Source organism: Pelecanus crispus, chromosome 1, assembly GCF_030463565.1.
Source record: "Pelecanus crispus isolate bPelCri1 chromosome 1, bPelCri1.pri, whole genome shotgun sequence".
NCBI classification, from domain to species: Eukaryota; Metazoa; Chordata; class Aves; order Pelecaniformes; family Pelecanidae; genus Pelecanus; species Pelecanus crispus.
Genome location: NC_134643.1, coordinates 125,556,655 through 125,577,174, shown reverse-complemented (window position 1 = coordinate 125,577,174; position 20,520 = coordinate 125,556,655). Strand labels below are relative to the sequence as shown.

The 20,520-nt window shown below is 41.7% G+C and overlaps 1 protein-coding gene across 1 annotated transcript in view; it reads right to left on the bottom strand.

Moving 5' to 3' along the window:
- Positions 1-1,265: 1,265 nt before the first annotated feature.
- The window catches only part of IGSF5 (immunoglobulin superfamily member 5), a 34,425-nt gene continuing 15,170 nt past the window's right edge, over positions 1,266-20,520 (bottom strand). Inside the window, exons 4-8 of the mRNA XM_075727847.1 lie at positions 16,845-16,976; positions 16,311-16,335; positions 13,109-13,221; positions 10,995-11,071; positions 1,266-1,334 (exon numbers count right to left, since the gene is read on the bottom strand). Of these exons, the coding sequence (XP_075583962.1) occupies positions 1,266-1,334; positions 10,995-11,071; positions 13,109-13,221; positions 16,311-16,335; positions 16,845-16,976 (416 nt within the window). The remainder of the gene's footprint in view (positions 1,335-10,994; positions 11,072-13,108; positions 13,222-16,310; positions 16,336-16,844; positions 16,977-20,520) is intronic.

Here is a 20,520-nt window from a genome sequence, read left to right as displayed (position 1 = left end):
ATACTAAACATGCAAAACAATTTCTTTTTCCTGAGATCAGGTTTCAAATTTCTTATTTTTGTTGCACAGTTTATCACTGAAAGTAATTCTATGCAGTGGCTTCTTTCAGCACTCAAAGAGCACCTGCATTGGTTCATACGAAAGATTAACATGCAAGACACTGAATAATTCAGTATGCTTTGAGTAGGTAGAAAGAAGAGTACACTGAAAATAACTTGTTTTTCTAGAAGAAGTTTGCCTTTTTGTAAAAAACTAATACGCTTGAACTTTTTATTATGAAACACAAAATTTCAGACAAAACATTTCAGCTAGAAATCATAATTTTTAGATTGAGAAGACACATATAGGGTCCATGTGACAGATCTGCTCTACTGACAAGGTTGCCTAGCTAAAGTGCATTTCCTATGGTCATTATCAGCTCTATCCATGATGAAACAACAGAGTTCAGCATGAATACCAGCAGCCACCATTTGCTGTGACCCAAGTAATTTAGCTGTCAAATTCAGCCCACAAGTAAAACAGAGACATAAAGCATTCAAGCAACAACTCTTGAAAGTCAGGAGTTTCAAATCCACATTTTTCAGCTTAAGATTTTTGCATTTCAATCAAAATAGGATTTTTTTGGCAAGTGGGTGATGGTTTTTTTTATTTAAAACTGGAACATCATGTTTAAGACAAATAGCTTTAACAAAAGAATGTATTGAAATGAAACAAATCCATTTCTGATCCAAAGACAGTTTTGTTAGAAATTGTGAAACAGCCCTCATGAAAACTTCCCTTGATTTTATTACAGAACAGAAATTGAAAAATATTGATCTACAAGCTCAAGATGATCAGCTGTACATAAAGTACATAAAAAAGCAGCAGATATTGTATTAACCAGTATTATTATTAACCAGTTCTTCTGAACTAATAAATCTCTTTCAGTTCCAGTCCTTGATCTTGCTGTGGATAACCTAATATTTCTGTCTGATAGGAGTTTTGCTGATTTCCTTGGCACCAAAGCACGGATTCTTGTTCTTGCAGAGTCCCATCAAATTCATTGTCTCTGAAGTTAAGGCTGTCATTTATGTCCATTATTTTGCTGAGATGTCATATGCTACATTACAAAAGTTGCAATTTGATTTCATTGCATGAGGAAAAAAAGAAAAATAACTTATAGCTTAAACTGAGAGAACCAGTGCAGACCTTTCTCTGTTGCAGGAGGCCATCCAAATGTGTAAAACGCAACTGATTGATAGAGAAATTTCCTGGAGAAGTACATCCTAAACATGTGTCACGTTTCTAATTTTCTTTGGGCTGATCGGATAATCAGTAGCTCTTTGAGGTTGCACCTATGGAAGAGTAAAAGCAGTTACAGAACTACAATAAATCCTAGAAAAGCAGTCCCACAAGGGTCCTCGGGAGGTCACCTGCCAAACCCTCGGCCCAAAGCATCAATACCAAAATGAAATCTATCATCAGCAACCCACTCAAAATCTAAATACAAAGGGAAAGGTTGAACAGCAGAACAAAATAAAAGTTTCACATGCAACACACTGATGGCAGTTCTGGGAATTCATTAACTGGTCTTATGCTATCTGAGAACTTTTTGCGGACTCTGCAGTCTGTATTCTTTTAAGCAAAACATGATGTTGGGTGTTTTTCCTCTGGTTCTCTTAAAGAAACTACCCGTTAAGCTGTAGGAAAAACTTAACATCTGACTTTGCTTTCCAAATACAGTAGAAATTACAACAACAATCACGCCAGTATTTCATGTATCTGAAAGACTGCTCTCAACATCTCAGCGTTTATCCAAGGCAGGCTTTTTTTAAAGTTCCTGTGACTGGCATGATTCCACTTCCACCAACAGCAGCCTGTTTTCAAACTGACCCCAGTGGGATCAGTGCAGGGCAAATACTCAGCAGTTTTGAAAACCCTATATTCATTTGAAATCAGTGCCGTGGATTTCCAGTCCTAATTACTTATGCGCTTCTACAAAATACCATTGCAGAGGAAAAGACAAAAAAAAATTCATTCTCAAATGTATCCAACAAACATACACTTTGGATATTTAAATGTAGTAGTGAGACCTCACATAGATAATTACAAAGTGGTTCTAAGGAATGAAAATTTATTCCAAAGTTATAAACATGTATCTTCACACAGCTTCCTAAATGAAACACTACAGTGGAATGGTTTGCTGCGGCCAGCCCTAGTGTTGGTTTTATCTACCTCCGAGTAGATGCCATCTGCTGGCTACTGTTCCTTGCAGCTTCCCCACCTGGTCTCAAGCCCTTGGAAATGAATGGAAATTTCACTGTTCTTCCCAGTGGAATTTTTTATCAGGCCCAAGCTGCTTCCTAACTATTGACTGATCTTCTTGTGGTTTGTTTCTGGAGCATTAATCATGTACAGTCTGTATTGCCTTGGTAGTCTTCCAGTATTAAACATCTTAAATAATGCATTTGGTACATATACATTATTGAATAAGCCATAGAGGAAAATGTTAGCTAACAAATGTGGACAACATGTCTCTGGTATTTAATGAGTCCCAGCACCTCAAGAAAAACCATGACATAAATATAACTATCCTAGAAACATTTCATAAGACAGCTGCCTTCTGTTTTAAACACAAATCTTTTTCTCCCCTCCCCCCCCCCATCCCTTTTTGTTGCTAGAACATACTGCTGTTTTCTAAATTTACCCTTCTTTACTGTTTATTTCTGCAGAGAGGAGAGGTGCTCTGGGAAGTAACAGGATCGCCTGTGTCTGCTTAAGAGACCTTATCCAAGATCTCTCTGCTGCACTTAATTTCTTGCAGTTCAGCCCAAAGACCTTACTGGTGCTCAACAGAGACATCACTCATTCGTTTCCAGAGCACATCAGAAGTTTCCTCTGGTCTGTGTTACCCTGGAGATTAATATATGATGAGATTTGCTCCATTTATGGCAGAACAGTTACTTGGCATTTCCTGATCATTCAATTACAGGTCTGTTATGGCAGGCTTTCTCACTAGGACAGAGGTTTTGAGAAGCTCTCTCCTGCTGCTCCCCCCAAAAATAACAAATTTACAAGTAGAATGAAAAAAAAATCTGAAAAAAAACTGAAGGCAAATGTTATGTCTGTGGAAAGCAAGTATTCCTGGATACTGTGGTCTGTCCTTTGAGTATAAAGTATACTGAACCAGTTAGCATACTGAATAATCAGAAAGTTTCGGAGGTGTCCAAGAGCACCTCATTGAACACTGTCTCTGAAACAGGTCATTATTTGAATCCCATGTTTAGCAAAATACCGATGTCGTAATATTTCTCAGAACTTGTTGCACAAAAATATTGTATTGCACCTAGATTTACTAAAGGAAAAAATACATTAATCAGAAAGTTCATCAAGTAATGTTGTCACGAGGCAGTGTTTATGGCCATTAGTAGGCAATACTACAAAAGATTTTGTATTGCATGTGATTTTGAATAGGAAGGAGCCAGAGGATCTAGATCCGGCACCAGCCGGATCCAGACTGCCCTATTCTTCCCTGGCAGCACTGGGGAAAATGTAAGCCAAGCATGCCTCTTTTGCTTTAAAAATCTCATCTGCAAGAATGAGCCATCCAGCCCCTGCCTTGTCATGCCATTTCTCCTTGCTACCAAAGGAGGAACCAAGCAGCAAGTTTGCTCCTGGGGTGGGGACTGTGCCCATGATGGTTCTCCCCTGCCCTGCTGCATCTTTCACAGTTATTTGCTTTAGCGCAAACGCCCTGGGTTACTTTTATTTTATTCTCACTGTGCTCTGATATCAATTAATGAATAATTTCATGAATTTCAATCAACTCATGCTGTGTACTGGCTCATTTTCTGTGGAGCTTTCTCTGAAGTAGCATAGCCTCACTGAGGTTGCAGCTAACTGAAATGGAGACTGATGGCTGCTGGTCAGTAACCTAAAACTAATTTTCTGATGCTATAGAAGATCTCATACAACACATTACACATACAAAATGCAGAGGAGTAGGACCACAACAACCATTTCATATTTAGACCCTGATATGCTACTACTACTAGAGCCTCTGCTTGGTTTTGATTTCAAAGTTTCTTCTTCAGATTAATTCAGTGCTCTACTAGACCTGTCAGTCCTAGTCTGAGAAAAAATGGTTTCATTATTTGCTACGTCCTACACATTGAATGGAAGAAGACAGCTCTAGTGGTTCACTGCACAGCCTGACATTACAGGAGCGAGTTTCTAAGGTGGTCCCCTCTATCACTAAGGATGGAATATTGTCAGCATTTCTTTTACATAGTTTTAAAGTTCTTTGTACTGTCAGCCTGGCATCTAGTTAACCATGGATATTTGACAGTCACATGTTTCAAAGCCTGCCTGTTGACTTGTCATCTGCCCTGGATGCCTTTTTATAGGGACTACTATAAAGGGACTATTATACTGGGAAAATTTTGCATAGTTTGTTGGTTTGGTTGGGGAAACAGCTGCCCAACTCTTTCCATCTCTTCCAGCTCTTCAGCCAGACAAAGAGAGCTAGCAATACATGGATGAATCAGAAGGTAAAATGGGTGTGTGTATCAGCTGATTTCAGGGTTGAATCCTCCAGTGGTGTTTTGAATACTGATCTTCAGTCAATGAAGGAAGGGCTTCTGTTATTACAAGCATGTTGTAGTCATTTCTGCAACCCATATGACATCAGTGATAGGAATGATGAACACACATCTGGCATTATGAAACAGGGTTCTGATCTTTAAATTGATTTGACAGATGGCAGCTCCTCAGACACTGATGCTGTGGAAATGTGTGATAAACTGAAGGCTTTGCCTACTATTAGCCAGCCAAAAAAACTCCAGTCTAACTGCATTAGAACAAATTGCTGAAATTAATGTGGTAGGAGTACTTCCAAATGTGTCTGCATGCATCACACATTTGTCTAAGTTAGAACAAAAAATCAGGGAGGCACAGCTTTCTGCTTCTGAAGGTTATTTTCCCCCCTGCCCTCAGTTTTTAATTCTCATTCCAAATTCACCTCATTTAGAGGAAAACACCTGCCCAAAAGTTCTGGATACCCTCAAAATAATTTGGATACACTATTATTTCAAATAGCAAACCAGTTCCATCCTGTCAACTTTTCATACACTCAGCACATTTCCCCGTCCATCAGTAGACATACAGCCTGGAAATTCCTTCTCATTTCTTTGTGGGTTAATCCCACCCACATAACTTTGCTTCTCCCCTTCTTCCACAGACACTTCGAAAAATTATACTGTAAACTTCATCTGCCTTTTCTACACCTGTATCATCAATATTTATTACTCTCTTAAGATATGCTGACCAATGAATATCATAACATGACATACTCTACAGTACATTTCATCAGTAGGGATAAAATTATTTGCTGTCATTGGTTTATATTTCTATTTTATTGACCTTTTAATTTGATTCTGATAGCTTAATTTTTCTTTTCAAACAATCCTCAGAGTCAGAGCAGTTTTATACAGTGCAATAAATGGACCTACAATTCAGCGTTCATTTCCTTCCCAGTATAAAACCACAACCACAATTAAATAATATTTCCAGTTTATAGAGTGTCATTTGGAGTAGTTAAGAAGAAAAATAGATGCCTCCCCATTAATGGAGCCATGACTCACTCTGGATTGGAGAGGAGGAGTGTGGCTGTGGTGGCAAGTGCAAGCCTCCTGTAGCTGTGCTGAAGTCAGCTGAATTACACCAGGGATGAATCTGGCCCGCTATAAATGAGCACTCACTCCCTCTTATGAAGTGGTCTTTATGATTTATCGTAGAGATATCTGTGGCCTATTAAATAGACTAATTATGAAACTTGTGTAGGAGAATGTGCAGTCCTGCAAGACGCTGAGTCCTTAGAGCTCATTCTGTACCAGTGGGACTTGAAAAAATGCAGTTTCTTGGAGGTGGCACCCAGGACCCGGCAGAACTGTCCCTATGGCCCTTGTTCAGGCTAAACTGTCTGTGGGACTGCCCCAAAATCTGCTAGAGCCAAGGTAAGGGACCCCCCTCATGGCCACTTGGGTTTTGGAAGGAGCTCTGTGCAATGGATCAGGGCATGAAAAATGGCCCCTTGGATGGGACATTGGTACCTACCACCCGTCTGGCCTGCAGCTCAGCCAGGAGCAAGGATCACTCTCCTCCCATCGCTGACGGTAACAAAATATGCAATTAAACAGAAGCTTGTAACTCTACTCTCTATTTGACCTTTTCTTGGCTAATGTAATCAGAATGAAGACCTTCCAGCACCCCTGACTGATGCTCCTGGCCTCCTCTTCGAGTGGCTGGTAATTTTTTCCTCAACTCAATAATTTAGTTCGATATTCATCATTTTTTAAATGTCTCACACACCTTTTTCCCCCCGCCTTCTTAGCTGAGGTATTACTTTTCCCTAAGATGATTTGCCAAATCTTTTGTTCCCGTTGTGAATTGATCAGTGCAATTGCTGGGCAACATTTATCTTCTGTGAGCCTTTTGCATTAGTTTCTGATTCAAAGAGCTTGAATGGCCAATAGCTGACCTAAGTGATTTTCAGTTGTCACCTTTTACAATGAGACCCTCCAGGTATTTCAGGCTTTGTACCTGACTGGGTCCATGGGCAAGGACTTCTGACGAAACAAAAACTGTGATACAAAGTCTCCCTTAATCTCTCAAATCATTTAAAATTGTAACCATTTACATATGGAACAGAAGGGATCAAATTTGAAGCGGATACCCTCAGAGATGCAGGGAGAATGCCTAATGCCTCTGAACTGTGCTGAAACTTCCCATGCAGTTTTCTCCTGGGAGTGGGAGGAATGGGCTGTGCAGCAAGTATGATTGTCTCTGTCGGGTCAAAATGCTAACTTGAAAAGTCTTCATTCACTGCGATTGCCCTGCTTTTCCTCTCGTCCCCACATCCACGAGCTTCTTTTAATTTTAAAACTCTCCGTTCAAACTTTGCCCTTATGGGCCTATTTTCTGGCCTTGTTGCTGTGGCTAATCCTGATCCCATAAGGTGACAAGGAAGCCAACCACAGACACCTTAACTGCTTACACCTTGCAGAGGTGGAGAGACAAGACTTTAGGTCTTCAGTCTCTGTGACTCTTTCCATCAGTAGATGGGCTCCTTGTTCCTTCCCCACCCTGCTCCTGGGGGAGGACTTGGGTTCTTCATTCCTTCTTCCTGACCTCCATAAAAGCATTGTAAGGACATTTGCTCATTTTTATTGATTATCCAGGGAGAAAGAGGCAATTTGCTGAAGTCCACCCCTTTATGACCTCCTTCACTATGGAAAAAATTCTCTGGATAATTTCTCTTCCCCCCATTTTGTTACCCCTTATTTCTCATTAAAAAGTCCAGAAGAATAAAGATGAAAAACCTTTGGCAATATTTCCAGTATCCAGGCAGGGAAAGACAACTGAGAAACATAACCTTCTGTGCTTAGAAAATGCAGTGGAAGGAAGGCAGGTGGTTTCTGAAGAAATTGTTTGATTCAGCACTAATCAGCAAACAGTTAGATGGCTTGCAATCTGATTTCTCCTGCTTGACACAAAATATATTATAATGAAAGAGCACCACAATGTGCATTATGCAATATATTGGCAACAGTGGTGATCGAACTTTATTAGAATTCATCCAGTAACACTTATTGTCAGAAAACCTCTACTATGCAGTTAAGAGGGAAGGTTATGAATATGAAAGAAAAACACTTTTTTTTTTTTTTCCTGGGAAATGTTTTACTATGTTTGCATATAATACCATAAATTTAAATCATAGACTGCAAATCCTCAACTTGAGGTAAATCTTCATCAACCTTTATCAGATCCCGCATATACAAGATGGGGCCATCACAATATACTGAGAAGTCCTGTTCAACCTGAGAAATAGTTTGTCTTCACAAGCCATTTTTAGATTGCTAAATGTTCCTCCAACATATGGAAAACAGTTATAAATAATTTTCACCTCTAGATTATCTCTTGATATTTTTCAAAAATGTGTTTGCAGTTACTGATGCAGCTAGAAGCCACTGTAACAGACTTCCACCAAATATTGTCCATGGATAACTGGTTTAACAGAAATGGTTCAAATTTATGCTGTGGGTCTGTGATAGATTTCAATGTTTCCCCAGCAGCTGGGCTGCAAGGGGCCTCCTAGGACATCTAATCTAGCATTTGACATTGAGGGCTGCACCTACATTCGTGTTTCAGTTTGAATCGGGAGCATGAAACCAACACTGTGAAGCCAGTCTCCTGATGGTCCCCACTCACAACACTGTCGTTCTTACTGGGGAGCTATCTGAGAGCACCCAAACCGGATACCTTTCAGATAACACCAAATGGCTTAATGCCCCCCCCCGACCCCAGTGCACAACCAGTGCACATCAACCATCAATAAGCACCCATTCACTGGGAAATGGCTACAGCTAACTGAAGTTATCACCTCCCACTGAAATGGGTATAGGGTGGATACGGGGTCCTCAGCACAAGCTCTTTTGCTTCTCAGAGCAGACCGTAATGTGACATGGTGTGGTTTGACCCTGCCTGGATGCCAAGTGCCCACCAATGCCGCTCTATCACTGCCCTTCTCAACTGGACAGGGGAGAGAAAATACAATGAAAAATCTCACGGGTCGAGCTAAGGACAGGGAGATCACTCAGCAATTATTGTCATGGGCAAAACACACTTGACTTGAGGAAAATTAGTTTAATTTATTGCCAGTCAAAACTGGGTAGGGTGATAAGAAAGAAATAAAACCAAACCTTCAAACACCTTCTCCTCACCCCTCCCTGCTTCCCAGGCTCAACTTCACTCCCAATTTCTCTACCTCCTCCCCCCAAGCAGCTCAGGGGGACAGGGAATGGGGGTTGTGGTCAGTTCATCACGTCATCTCTGTCACTCTTTCTTCCTCAGGGGAGGACTCCTCACACTCTTCCCCTGCTCCAGTGTGGGACCCTTCCACAGGGAGACAGCCCTCCACAAACTTCTCCAACATGGGTCTTTCCCACGGGCTGCAGTTCTTCACAAACTGCTGCAGTGTGGGTCCCTTCCACGGGGTGCAGTCCTTCAGGAGCAGACCCCGTGGGGTCACAAGTCCTGCCAGCAAACCTGCTCCAGCATGGGCTCCTCTGTCTCTACGGGTCCACAGGTCCTGCCAGGAGCCTGCTCCAGCACAGGCTTGCCCATGCCTTGTGCATGTAAACATGGCCAGTGCCTTATAACCCTATTCATAAGCTTATCAAACACTGTCTGAAACTTTTGCTCAGGGTTATAGATCCCCACTGAACCCTCAGCTCTTTTGTATATGCTTTTCAGCTTTGCTTTAATAGTATTTTGTCTGGCAAGTAATTAATGTCAAGCATAATAACTACCAGCCACAAATACATCAGTATCGTTGCTATTACTTTTACTGTTATTATTTTGATCATTGTTTTAATCATTGATTGAGTACTTCCTAAATTTCATTGTGTGCCAGAAGAACTAGACACACTCTGCTATGATTTATATGCAATGTCATCCCAAGACAGATTTCTGCATTGTACATGTTGAAACAGCTCTTCAAAAATAAATGAGTTGTCACTGTGTTGAGGAGTGAATTCAGTACCACATCACTGCCACTTTCCCAACAGAATATTTGGAAAAACCATCATGAGTGTGCTAAATGTATTTTACAAATATATTGCATAAATTAAGATCCACGTTGCTGTTTTGCTAGAAGCTAAGAGAGCTCAGCACCACCCTTCAGAACAGAGGTAGCTGAGAATGGAACAAGGAGAAGAATAAATGCTGAGTTAAGTAGAAGAATAAATGCTGAGTTTTACTTCTTTACGTGCTAGCCACATGGAAAGTGGAAAAAGCTCTAGGGTGGGCTGGGTGTTATCTGCATGCTTTCCCTTCCATCATTTACTACTGAGATACTGAAGGTCTCTAAAATCAGTGTAAAGTTCCTGACTTGAAGCAACTTCTGCAATATGGAAGTGTAACTGGAAAATACAACCAAGAAATGATCCAGAGAAAATGCACATTTATTTACTGTATCTGCACTGGATTTTGTTTGCAAAGGAACCTGAAACCTCACCTTCAACAGTGCCTCCATCTTATATCCACATCTCCTCCAGTCTGGTGACTGGGGAGAACAAAAACATTGCAGACCTCCACTTTGGCAAAGGTACCTATATAACAGCTCTCCATTATTGCATGCCCAGAGCAAAGCCAACCTCCACATTATAATGGTTTAATGGGAATACACAAGAGGTGAATTCCCAAAAGCCAAACCAGAGTTACTCTGGCTGGCAAGGCTGAAATAATTAACTAATTGTAATAAGTGTGCTTGTGGAGAGAGAGAAGGAGACTTTTTAGTCCCAGGAATGATGAAAAAACAATTGGCTTTACCTATGGGAAGTCTGTCCCAGCCAGGGCTACCCATCATGCTGGCCAGCAGAAAGGCCTAGCTGACATTTGGAGGATGACAGATACGAAAAGCAATGGAAAGATAAAAGCAGACACTGACTGAACGCCTCTCAGAGTTCAAGGAGCGTCTGGATGATGCTTTTAGTCATATGGTTTAGTTTTAGGTAGTCCTGCGAGAAGCAGGGTATTGGACTTGGTGAACCTTATGGGTCCTTTCCAACTTGAGATATTCTATGATTCTATGATTCTATGAGGGGAAGTCTGTGACTTTGTAACTTTAGCCTGGGAGGTGGGGAGGAAGATGTCGCAGGGTGCTGAGGGGAACAGATGTGACAAAAGCTTTATTAGACATTTCTTCCAAATATCAGGGGTGGTTGTTTCTCCCTCACCTCCCATCCCCCCCCAAAATCAATCTAAATCCGAGGCTAATGCCCAGGGCACTTATCCTTATAAATCAAACATTCAGGAATGCTGAAGGGACATTCCACTTACCCAATTACAGCTGTAATTGATTTACAAATGTCTACCTCCACCCAAAATCTATGTTTGGATATAGTACGATACACACAGTGTGAAAAAAAAGGTCAAGATTTCAGCATTATAATTACCTTTGGTACAGAACTGGTATTTAAATCTGCAGCAGGAACAGTGAACTTTGAAGACATTGGGGGAAGAGAGGCAATTCCTGTAACAAGAATATATGAGACTACTGTTATTCAGCGTCCACCATGGCATGAAGCACAAGCCATTCAAGAATACAGCTAAATATGATTTAATATTGTGAGCCAAACTCTAGCTAATTTGTTGTGCTAATATAGCAAGATTTTTGTAGTGGGGGTGAGTTTGCAGGAGTGACTTCTGTGAGGAGACACCAGGAGCTGCACCCGTGTCAGACAGAGCCAATTCCAGCTGGCTCCCAGACGGTCCTGGCTGCTGGCCAAACCTGAGCCCATCAGTGACAGTGGCGGCACCTCTGTGATAACGTATTTAAGAAAGGGTAAAAAATGCTGTGCAACAGGAGCTGGGAAAGAGGAGTGGGAAAATGAGAGAAACAGCCCTGCAGACACCAAGGTCAGTGAAGAAGGGAGGTGAGGACATGCTCCAGGTGCAGGAGGTGAGGACGTGCTCCAGGTGCTGGAGCAGAGGATCATCTGCAGCCTGTGGAGAAGACCATGGTGAGGCAGCTGTGCCCCCTGCGGCCCATGGAGGAGCAGATATCCACCTGCAGCCCCGGGAGGACCCCACACCGGAGCAGGTGGATGTTCCCTGAGGGAAGCTACAGCCTGTGGAGAGGCTGCACTGGAGTAGGCTCCTGGCAGGAGCTGTGGCCCCATGGAAAGGTGCCCATGCAGAAGCAGGTTTTCTGGTAGGAACTGTGTGATCCCATGGGGGATTGACCTTGCAGCACTCCATTCCCAAAGGACTGTACCATGGAAAGGACCCACGCTAGAGCAGTTCTTGAAGAACTGCAGCCCATGGGAAGGACCCACACTGGAGAAGTTCGGGAAGGACTGCATTCTGTTGGAAGAACCCACGCTGGAGAAGGGGAAGAGTGTGAGGAGGAACAAGTGGCAGAGACAATGTGTTATGGACTGACCACAGCCCCCATTCCCTGCTCCCCTGCGCTGCTTGTGGGGAGAAGGTAGATGAGCTAGGAGGAAAGTTGAGCTTTGGAAGAAGTAGGGGTGGGGGAGGTGGTTTTAGTTTTGTTTTTCTTTCTCACTATCCTACTCTGCTATTAATTGGCAATAAATTATGTTCATCTTCCTCAAGTGGAGTCTGCTTTGCCTGTGACAGTAATTGGTGAGTGATCTCCCCCTCCTCATCTTGACCCATGAGCTTTTCCATCTTATTCTCTTCCCCTGTCCTGTTGAGAAGGGGGAGTGGTAGAGCAACTTGGTGAGCACTTGGTGGCCAGCCAAGGTCAACCCAGCACACTAACAAATATGAAAGAAGCCCATCTAGGACCCAGTAGAATCAATTTGTCCAGATTTACTTAGTTTTCCTTTTATTTTTTATAACTGCTACATTTTACAATACCACATGCTCTTGAAATTTTCCACTGCACTTTTTTCTTCACAATTTATTTGTTAGAGAGAAAAGGATGTATGCCTGGATTATAGACTCTGCACAATAATTTTATGTCGTTAAGTGTTTGATTAAACGTTTTGATAATAATGTGGTTATAAATGCAAAGTGGTGGGTAACGATTTGGTGGAGATTTACATTTGCTTTTGAAGAGTCTTTGTGCTTAAGGACTAGAATTTATAACACTTTAGTCATTTATCAGCAAAATTGTAGTTCACTAACTGCCTTTTTTCCCTTCCTTCTTTCCTTTTTTTTGTTCTTTTTTGGTGGTGGTGGTGGATTTTTTTTTGTTTGTTTTTACAGACCAACTGCAAAATATTGCCTAAATTCACTATCGTATGGGAATCCAGTACTCCCACCTCTGGCCCGAGAAGATATTTGGAAGAACAAAGACATTTAAAAAAGAAAAAAAAACCAGGACTCTAAATTCAACTGCAAAGAACTTTGATGTTTTCTCAATACTTTTGAAGGGCCATACTCTAGAAAATCCAAAATATTCTGAAAACGTTCAGGCCAAGCACAAGTCCTTCACAAAGCATTGTGAAATCTTGTAATGTAATTGCTTGACATGTTGTCCAAAATGCCTATGTTGAGAAGCAGTTTGACAATATGTGATTCACAAGCTTAGACTCACTTGGGATTTCTTCTGTGTTCCACAGATCCTCTGGAATGTATCCCTGATTTTCACTACCGTGCCTTTGTCTGTTTTCCAAATGGCCATCTTTTTTCTTCTCAGCTGAAACTTTTCTAGAAACAAAAAGTGATATGAGAACTCTTGGATAGTAGGCTACAGAGAAAAAGTTATATGTCTTACTTCTGAAAAAGTAGGTGCAAAACTTATCTGGGCCTACCAAGTAATTAGCTAGTACAAATCTTGTCCATGTAAGTATTACCTGTGAAATTCTGTTTAGGAAGTTTCCATCAGCTACATTATCAGAAAGCAGAAAAATAAAGTGAGCAATCTTCAAAGAGTGAAGATTCTGTTCCAGGTCATAGGTTTTGTAGGAAATTAATTTTGATCTCTAATTCAGAATTACAAGATATTTCATGGCCCAATAATGGAACACCAGCTAGGTCACTTATGACAGCTCATCATTTTTGTGATTTGAGCACTCCCCAATTGCAAAACCAAAGCATGTTATCTCACATCACCACAGTTAGCTCCCAAGTCATTCATCTATACACTCCAAAGTTAATCTTTCATTTTGAAATTTACAAGTGAGCATAGCCATGGTGAAGCTGACAGAACTTCCTTGCTTAAAGTCATACATCTCTGAATTTGCAGAATGGTGACCTGCATAGCTGCACAGAGAGAAAAGATTGCCTTTTTACTCTAAACTCTTGTGCTAGAAAAGATGCTTCTATTCATCTGTTCCTACCATGGACTCTTCTCCAGGGTAGTCTCAGGTCCATCTTTGCCTATGTTTCTGGTGTGGCAAGCACAAATTAATGGCAGGACTATGACGGCCCAGGGATTTTTAGGGGAAGGAGAAAATATTGTCAGTTAGCAATATTTGTGGAAACTGCTTCATTTACTTTTTTTATGCTTAGTAGGAATTACTTTGCAGGCCCATAGAGCTTCAGATGAACACTACTGATGCATATGTAAACCTGACGAGCTAGCTATGACTACATGGCTTTTTTAGGAGATAAACATGTTAGATACCACTAGGAAGCCTGTCATCGTTGCTAGAAGACAAGAGCAATTGTTTAGGAATACCACCTCCACATGTTACATGACACTGTACCATCTATTTTATCTGATCCTTAGATCTCATCAAAGTCAGTGTAGTAGCCAAATCAAAAGCAGTTACAAAAAAGTGTGGGACGTACAAAAAGATAGCCAGCCAAGTTAAAAATAAATGTGGGAAGTAAACCAATATAACTTTGGTCTCACCACTTCTTCGCTACTACTATAATGCAGCTTCCAAAATCTGGACAATCATGATTCTTTTTACTGCAGGTAGGTTCCTCCTAAGAAAAAAAACACCGAACCTACAAAATCTCTGATTGTAAATAATTCCTGTGATTTCAGTGTCATTGTTTACACATGCTAAAACTGTGCAGAACTGTCAACACTGAGTTTCTAAGTCCAAGCTGAGCCATAGAGCCTGGATTCATCCCCGCACTTAAGTACTTGCTTAAGCATTTGCTTAAATTTCAAAGTGTAAGCAATGTTTATGAAGTCAGTATGACAACTCATGTTTAAAGTTAATGGGAAAATAGGAACTTTACTGTACTGACATCTAAAAACACACATTCTGTTATGAAGATAGAATTGTATTTGCCCAGACCAGATTCAAAGACATAGGGGGAAAGTAATGCTATGCCCTATTCTGGACTTCTTCGGGTTGTCTGAAAGAAAGCAGTGTGTAGACCCACTCAGGAGGTAGGGTCCTAGGAAGGGCACAGACCCGGCCATACCAGTCCCCACCACTGGGCAGCTGCTTCCCTGCATGTTCAGTTGATTTTGCCTTAACAGGGTTGACTCTTGCAGAAGGCTTTTGGCAGAACCAAGTCAGAATGCAAGTAAAAAGGCTTTGCAGGACTTTATTCACAACAAAAACGATGTGCAAGTTGTACCTGCTTTTGGACTACCAATTCCCTGCTGATTTAGTCCTGCTCTATTTGTATAGCTGCACTTGGTAAAATGATCAATTTAGTATCACAAACTAAAAAATCACGTGGAAGTTTGCTGGTATGGCATGGCATGGCATAATTAGCATCGTTTCCTCAGGAGAAAATACTATTTATGTAATTCCCTTATTTCATTTCGTATCAATAAAATGCTGTATAAATGAAAATCTGTCAACAGGCCTTCACAAAATTCCCCCACAAGAGGCCATTAATGAGTCTAGGTATTGCTGAAGTGCAAGGCAAAGTGGTGCAACATTTTGTAAACTCATTAAGAGATGGGGAGTTAAAAGCCCCACAAGCGTAGGCAGTGCATGAATTTACAATGCTCCCTAGAAGCTTAGAAAAAATAACTCCAAATAACCCCACTGACATTGCTGTCACAATTGTTGGCGCCGATGAATAGGATCTTAATGCTGATAATCATCAGCTCACGATTTCTAAGGTTTTCCGACTCAACGCCGTAATGTACGCAGAGCTTCGTACTGGTAGTCACTTGACTAAGCGCGGACACGCATCATCGGGGCAGCTTTATTTATCGATTTGATTTTTACCAGTCCAGCGCTAAAGAACCTTCAAGGAGCCGAGGGAGACGGCCTAATTCTCCTGCCCATCTATCCCAATTAGCGTGCGGCACGGCCTTTCTGGGCGGGCGGCCCGGGGGTCCCGGCGGCGGGCCGGGCTGCTGGGCTCGCAGTGACCTCCTGTGGCGGCGCGGGCGACCGGCCGCAGAGCCAGCCTGATGCAGGCGGGCCTCCCGCCCTGCCTTCCCCCGGGCAAGTTTTTAAGTCTTCAGACTGGAAACCGGCCAGTTTTTTAAGTCTTCGCTTTGCCCGCCAGCTTCAGCGGGAGCGTATTTTTCCGTTCGTAATTTCTGCGCTTGCCGAATCGGAGCGGTAGCCTTGGCGGGGTTTTGATTCTTTTCACCCAGTTTGTCACGGGAAGAGCGTTCACAACCTGCCGCGAGCTGTGGCCCTCGCTTTTTGCCCCTAAGGTCAGACCCCTTCCCTGCGTACTGCCTCCCCTTCCTGTGCTACCCCTTCAGAAATGGGCAAGGTCCCACAGCAGGGCAGCACCCACGCATCCTGGGAGTGCGGGGCGGTGGGGCATGGAAACCGGCACTTCCCTCTCACCATCCTGCAACAGCCTGAAAGAGTTCTGTTAAAAGGAAGAATTCTCCCACCTCATCTCATCCAGCTTACCTTATTTCATTTTGATATGTAGATCCTGAGAAAGACAAAAAAAAAAAAAAAAAAAAAAAGAACATGTTTAAAATGCAGGAAACTAAAATATGACCTACTATAGAGCTCCTCTTAGAGCGTGCAACTGCTACCACAGGAGCATCCCTCCTCCCTTTTTACAAATTGTGCAACGTGCCTGTAGAATAGCTTGCGCAGAAATTGGAAATTAGACACACAGCACTGAAGTTATGCTTCAACAAAGAACCTCAGCACAGGAACTAAATGTCATTGAAAGTTAATGCACGCCTGAAAAACACTACCCCCTTGTAGTTAATGTGAACGGCTAACACTGATTATTTTGGAACCAATTTATAAGAGAGACAGCAGGGTGGAAGTACAGAGCATCTTAACCAGGTCATGGTTAAGAGCAGGACCTGTCTGCTCACACTTCTGCTTACAGGTCTTTGCACAGCACCAGAGCTGACACAACTAGGAGACTTATATCTAACTGAAGATACTTTTTAATGTATAAACCAATTGTGAAGGTCCACTTACCTTTCTTCTTTAGGCAGCAGCAGCGTACAACAACCGCAATAATAATAATGAGAAGAATAATACCAACGAATGAAAGTACGACTGAAAGTACAATAATCCACGTGTTTCTGCTGTCTTCACTGTAATCATTTTCTGCTAAATGAAATGGAGAAACATTGTACTATCAGAGCCTCAAAACATCCCTTTCAGAATATTTACCTTTTCTGTGAGAAGCTATTAACTGCTTGTTGATTATTTAACAAGGAGTCTGTGTTTTCCAAATGATGGACTCTGCTTTTATGGATGGTGCCCAAGAATTTAAAATGTTTCCAAAAGCAAATTCTTTATTGCAGTTGTAACTTTTCCCACAGCTACTTCTTTACTGAAAAACACAGGGTTGCAATCTTCCAACCTAAACTTTATTTTGTAGATATGCTGGGCCTCCTAACATCCTTTGGAGACATCTGATGTTGGGGAGAGGGGTTAACATTCAATTTAGGTGTCTATACTGCAGATATTAAGCATCTTGCCTAGCTGCTCTTGTCAGTAGAGAGAAAATAGGTATTTTGGGTTACAATTCATTTGGCCAAATGTGTACGTGTCCCTTTGGATAAGATGAACAGCTCTGAGGAAGTGTCCATTTCTCCCCACAGACCACAGCGATAGCCTTAGGTGACTAGTACAGATGGAGATCTCTAGCTGGTTTACCTATGGCAGAGAATAAAGAAGTAAATCCTTTCTATCTACAAATTTGCCTGGGCATATGTTTGGGGTTTGGAGGTTTCAGACTGCAAAGATACAGGACCAGAGCCCCCTACAAAGCTTGAGCCTCTGTTAGGAGTCTGCATTCTCCAAAGCTCAGGTCATTATGATTAAGCATATATTCTCTACTCCTAATGCTCAATCAGCATGTTTTTAATTTCTTCTGACTATTAGAGAAAACTAGTACTCAGTAACCTGCAAACTAGCAGTTATTTCTGTAGGCTGTAATCAATTATGATTACAATTGATGATGAACTTGTTCATAATATTTTTATCTAGAAGTACTGCAACAAATATCTATATTTTCTCATATTTTGTTCCATAAAGCATGCCACAGGGATTTCAAGATGCCTAAAATATGGAAGACAGCTATTTAGCTACAGGGGAAAGCTCAACCTTAGTGTGAAGGGAGGAGCTAAAAACACCTGCACTGGCCCATACCTCCAGGTTGGCTGCCAGACCAAGGTATTTCATTCCGTGTCAGGTTTAGGTTACATGCCAAAAGAGGATCTACAGAGCTGAAGTGAGAAGGACAGGATACAACACAAACACTCCTGGCACTTCAGCATTGTCGTTTCTCCCCAATTTTGGAGGATCCAGAAAGAAAATGGACCAGCAGGCATGAATGCAGGAGCTGTCAGCTCAACACGCAAGTAGGGGTGCAAGAGAGAGGCACTAAGGCATGAGGGCATTAAATCCCTTTTAGCCCCATTAGTAAATCCACACCAAGTTACATGAGGTGCTTAGTGTGGACAAAGCCGCTTCCTCATTCTATAGGGACCATCCTTGGCTGCTATCCTGATCTCTGGCTCCTCCCAAGGCTGCCCAAAAGTTTACTCGGGCACAGCATCTGCAGAAAAGGGAATTTCCCCTGGTACATGCTGGTGACCAAGGAGAAATGAGAGACTGGAAAAAGCTGCACATTTCTTCTTGGACACTTTGGATCATTCTGGCTAACTTAAAAAGCAAAGGAAGATCAGGCTCAGGGCAGATTCCCTATCTTCATCTTCTGCAGGTCAAAGGCCACATGAAGTCAGCACTGACACCAAGGAGAGCTTGGGCCCAGCTAAAGGACTCTGCCATAGACCCCATTTCCCAATAACAGCCCTGTGAATGCATCTGCTGGGATAACTCCAGAGGAGTTCCCAAATCTGGGGCTCAGCCAAACACCACTGTGAGTGAGGTACCTCTGGAGGAGGAGTGACTGACATAAAAATGCATCACCTTGTATGGAAAGGTCTGAGATTAAGACTGATCTAGAGGTGCAGGGAGGTAGGACATTCGTTGACAAGGAGATGGCTGGCTGAAGAGGGCTCAGATTTTTGGTTGCAGTTCTTGTGAATGGACAGGTATCGCTTGTGAGGAACGTGGAGGAGTTCAGTTCCTCAAGCTTTTAAGTGAAGGCTGAAATTGGTATTACAGTAGTTGTGGGAAGGACTCCTTAGCTGTTTGGAACAAGTTGTATTCTTTCCTAACAACAGCTAGCTAAGGCTGAGTCTGTATATGAAAAGTCAGACAAGCTCTGAGATTTCAAGTGTGATATATACATTATGTATCTTCCTCTACCCTAAATGCCATGTCTTTATTTCACTCTAATAATTTAAAGACTTCAGGTCCTGACAAATTTTGAGTGTTTGCTGCTGCACAATGATTTTTCCAAAGAGAAATGAATGGTGGTCCTATACAGTCACTAATTATACACTAATTGTTCTTCATGACATCTGTTTTTCTCCTCTTCTGATTTACAATGAGTAGCTATGGAAACTGAGGGTGGATACCTCAGTACTTCACAAATGAGTAGGCAGAGGAATTTATTAATTTCTTCAGGATAGTTCTGTTTTGCTTAGTCAGTAATTAAGAGTAATCTGACTACAAAAAAAGTCATATTAAGAATGGTGAAATGACCTTTTTCAACTGCATTCAAAGCAAGTACTTCTGAAAAAGGCTTGCTAATAATGATTCATACTTAAAAAGTACTCAACCTCCTCAATTGTTTATATGTTGAAACTTCTATACCAAACCCCTCATCAATCCACTATAAGAATGTCTTCGTACGTGCCGTGTTCACCCATTACAGAAGAAGAATCAGTTCATCAAGAGAAGCTGTCAGCATGATTACAGAAGTTCACAATGCTTACAACACCATGAAAAGAAACGTAGATTCGAGGCCCTACTCTGTACAGAAAACAGCTGAGGATGCATAGACCCACTGCAAAAAAACTCCATATCACCTATGCATTTCCCATACAGCAGGATAAGATTAATAAAAGGGATGTCACTGTAGGGTGGACTATGTCACCGTAGGATGGACTATGTCACCATAGGTGGCAGTGTATCTATATCCAGCAACCTCAGCTCCCTGCCATGCAATTAGTGCTTCAAGTTTAGTTTGTCCTGAGACTCCTCTACCTTACAGTTGAGACACTTGGCTAGTCCCAACAGAGAAATTGTCTGGTATTTTCTCCCTTGTCTGCATTAAACACTGCTAACCCACAGGGAAATACTTCCTCTTACTTGCTCTTATTGTGTTATGGCTTGGAAAAGAAACACATTTTTTGTAGGATTCTGTTAGATTTTGATGCGGATTTGTAGTCTGATAGTCCCACTTGCTTTGTTTCACACTGGCAGCACAGATCAGATAAAATCACCCTTTTCCTGATGAACCTCCTAATACTGTGAATGTGTTAAATTATGGTTTTCATAGGATGTCAGTGAGGCCAAAGATTATCATAGAATCATAGAATTGTTTAGGTTGGAAAAGACATTTAAGATCATCCAGTCCAACTGATAACCTAACACTACCAAGTCCACCACTAAACCAATTAAGGGTAGACTAATAATTAATTTCATGTTTCCTGGCTTGATGGCTGGATTATTTTTTAATGAAAGTAAAAACTAGGAATCATTACGGTTGGAAAGGACCTCTAAGATCATC